Source organism: Protobothrops mucrosquamatus, unplaced genomic scaffold, assembly GCF_001527695.2.
Source record: "Protobothrops mucrosquamatus isolate PMUCROS unplaced genomic scaffold, P.Mucros_1.0 scaffold8130, whole genome shotgun sequence".
NCBI classification, from domain to species: domain Eukaryota; kingdom Metazoa; phylum Chordata; class Lepidosauria; order Squamata; family Viperidae; genus Protobothrops; species Protobothrops mucrosquamatus.
The window spans coordinates 8,798-12,036 of record NW_015393927.1 but is presented as its reverse complement, the minus strand read 5'-3'; the positions used below and the strand labels follow the sequence as shown (position 1 = coordinate 12,036).

Genomic DNA, 3,239 nt, shown 5'->3' with positions numbered 1-3,239 from the left:
TCCTCTTTAACTCCTTCCATCCACCTCTCTCAAGTTCCTCTGTTTTTCTATCTGATTGTCCGAATGCTTAAAAATGTCATTCAAATTTCCTTGCTGATGCAAGCTTCCTGACTTGACAAAACATGCTACAGCTACTCCTCCAATTTTTTGTGTGACACGTCTGCCTTCTGCAACCTTCCTGGCTGTCCACACTTCACAGTCTGAAGAAACACAACAGGAATGAAAAATCTCCTTCCTGGTAAGATTGCGAAGAAGGAAGTGGAGCCGGAAAAGTTGCAGTGTGCCGGAGGGATGATTGTGCGATGAAATAAATAAACATTCACACCCATTCTTCGGCGATTTCATAACTAAAGTAAGCTGCAAAAATACGTTGCCCGTCTGCGAATTTCTCCCCAAATGTTCTTTTGGACTGTGAAAAAAAGATCTGTGAAATTTAATCTAACAGTTTAAAAAAAAACATAAAATAAAGCCAGAACAGAACAAACTGTAGAAACGAAACTAATTTTATCCTGTTGTTTTCATGAAACCTGTTGCAAAGGGTGAGTTTTTAACCTCCTGTAGTGAAAATATTTCTCAAATCTATCAGCTTGGAATGGAGCGATGCATGTATGTGTAGGTAGGGGAAGAGGTAGATTCCTAAGCCAGGAAGAAACACAACACCCATCTTCAATTTGCTGCCTTGCCTTCGGCATCTCCTGGACCACCAATAATTGCCAAGTTTCATTTTACAGCACTGGGGCAGATTCCTATCTTGAGGATACGATGAGCAGCAAAGTTGGTTAAAGATCTATGATCTTTGTTGTTTGTTCTGGAGACAAAATATCTCCGCACCCCACTGCCTGGGGTATAGGATGAAAGTTGCTATTTATTCTACAGGTAGAGAAAATTCCAGCAGATCACTCTTGGATTTTGAAGTTTTTGACCCCAAATATGGTGGCAACAGCATTTTGTTTTCATTAGAGGTTAGGCCAATATTAATTGTGTTCATGCAATACATTTACTCCGAGTTACCAAATTCACTCTTTTTGTGGGATGCCACAATGCATTAAGCCATAAACTAATCAAAGGGGCTGAATTGACACAACCTGCTAAACCACACAAATAATAAGTAAGTTTAACATTAAACTAAGCTTTAGTATGTTGTGTGAATGACTCTGCTAGAGAACTGCACTTGGCCTGGTTAAACCTATTGTGTGAACATAACTTCTATCTTCCTTCCAAATTCGAGGCAACTGATTTGGAACTGATAATGCATGTTGAATGAAAGAAAGGGAAAGGGAAGACAATTCAAAGATCAGCCAATAAAAGTCATGACTGACCAGCAACTGGATTCAGATCTATGTGCAACCAATGTTACCCTTTGAGGAATCCTGGCTTGTCAAAAGTTAGTTGTGCACTATATTCTAGTCATTGTATCAACCAGCATAGAATGCTGGGAGACAGTCTTCTGTAGACGTATTTTCCTATTAATTCAAAATTAATTGTATTAATAAGAGAAAACACTTTACCTTTGTACTCAGGCAGTGTTGTTCAGAATCTTTCAGCTTTTAAGGAACTTTGTTCATATGGCTTTATCTCTCAGAATATGCTCGAAGCCTCCGTTACAGAATATCTGTATTGTAGACCGTGCTATGATGGATCCAAGGGAAGATGCTTATGGTATGTACTGGCAAAAACTGCAGATTCTGGATCAGAGTTTCTCAAAGTTGACAACTTTAAGATGTGGGAAGTTCAACTCCCACAGTTCCCCATCAACACACTGGCTGGAGAATTCTGGGAGTTGATGTCCATACATCTTAAATTGCCAAGGTTGAGAAATACTCTTGTAGACCATAAGTGAAGGAACCGTCATGTATTAACTAGTGGTCAGCATTGAGTTAGGTGGTCGCTAGGCATGCAGATAAGTGTGGAATGAGAGTGAAAGTCCATGTAATGAAACCTCTTTCTTTATTTCAGCTTTCCAAGATGTCCATGTGATGATTTTCGTGGGCTTTGGCTTCCTCATGACCTTTCTTCAACGCTATGGCTTTGGCGGTGTTGGCTTCAACTTTCTCCTCGCTGCCTTTGGGATCCAGTGGGCTCTCCTGATGCAGGGCTGGCTCCATACCTTTCAGCATGGGAAGATACTCATTGGAGTGGAAAGGTACGATGGCATGCTTGGACATACAAAGAAAGAGTTTCTGGGTAGTAGGATACATGACAGGCATGAAACTATAACGAAGGTAGATTAAATTTGTGGCTTAGGAATGCAAAGATGTGCATTAGTGGGGCCGTGGTGGTGTAGTGGTTGGAATGCAGTACTGCAGGTTATTTCTGCTGACTGCCGACTGCCAGCAGTTTGGCAGTTCGAGTCTCACTGGCTCAAGGTTGACTCTGCCTTCCATCCTTCTGAGGTTGGTAAAATGAGGACCCAGTTGTTAGGGGCAATATGCTGACTTAGAGAGGGCTATAAAGCACTGTGAAGTGGTATATAAGTCTAAGTGCTAATGCTGTTGATGTAGTTTGAGCTCAGCTCAGAATATAGGTATTGGGACCTGCAAGCCCATGCTGCCCTACCCTACTACAAGCTAAGACCATTATTGTAAATGTTGCACTTTGGATGATGGAAAACGTCCATCAGATCAAAGCTTCTGGGCGGCCCTCTTTGACAAATTGGAAGAGTACTATTAGATTCCTTGTCAGTCATCCCAAAGCTAAACAAATTAATTTCTTCCATCCTCATTGTTCTGATTTGACCCTTTCCCAATTTGCTGGAATACTTTTTAGCAAAGAAAAGAATAGATTTGGGACTTTCCATGATTTAGAAATTCACCATCTCTTGTTGCAACCTAATTGGATGATCCAAAAGTCTAGGTTAGGGACAGATCACAGTGGACAAAATCTACCTATGTCATTCCCAAGGGTCAACCATGACTCCAAGGGCATATAATCAAACTGTATGTGTCATTTTTGTAGTCATGTCTCACTGCTGATTCATGTGATCAGCTACAATTCCAAGATGCTCATTGTTGTGTTGCTTCAGTAGCCTTCTCTGACTCCCTTATCTCTTCCTTCTCCTCTCAGCCTGATTAATGCAGATTTCTGCGTGGGTTCTGTTTGTATCGCCTTCGGTGCCATTTTGGGCAAAGTCAGTCCCGTCCAGCTCCTCATTATGACACTGTTTCAAGTGACCCTCTTCTCCGTCAATGAATATATCCTGCTTGATCTGCTCCATGTAAGGTTCTTCACATTCAGAAATG

The 3,239-nt window shown here is 41.3% G+C and overlaps 1 protein-coding gene across 1 annotated transcript in view; it reads left to right on the top strand.

Annotated features, from left to right (window-relative positions):
* Nucleotides 1–1,634: 1,634 nt before the first annotated feature.
* LOC107300718 (ammonium transporter Rh type C-like) overlaps nt 1,635–3,239 on the top strand; it is a gene marked incomplete at its 3' end in the record, with an annotated part of 8,661 nt that continues 7,056 nt past the window's right edge. The window contains exons 1-3 of the mRNA XM_015830020.1: nt 1,635–1,659; nt 1,957–2,143; nt 3,064–3,168. Of these exons, the coding sequence (XP_015685506.1) occupies nt 1,635–1,659; nt 1,957–2,143; nt 3,064–3,168 (317 nt within the window). The remainder of the gene's footprint in view (nt 1,660–1,956; nt 2,144–3,063; nt 3,169–3,239) is intronic.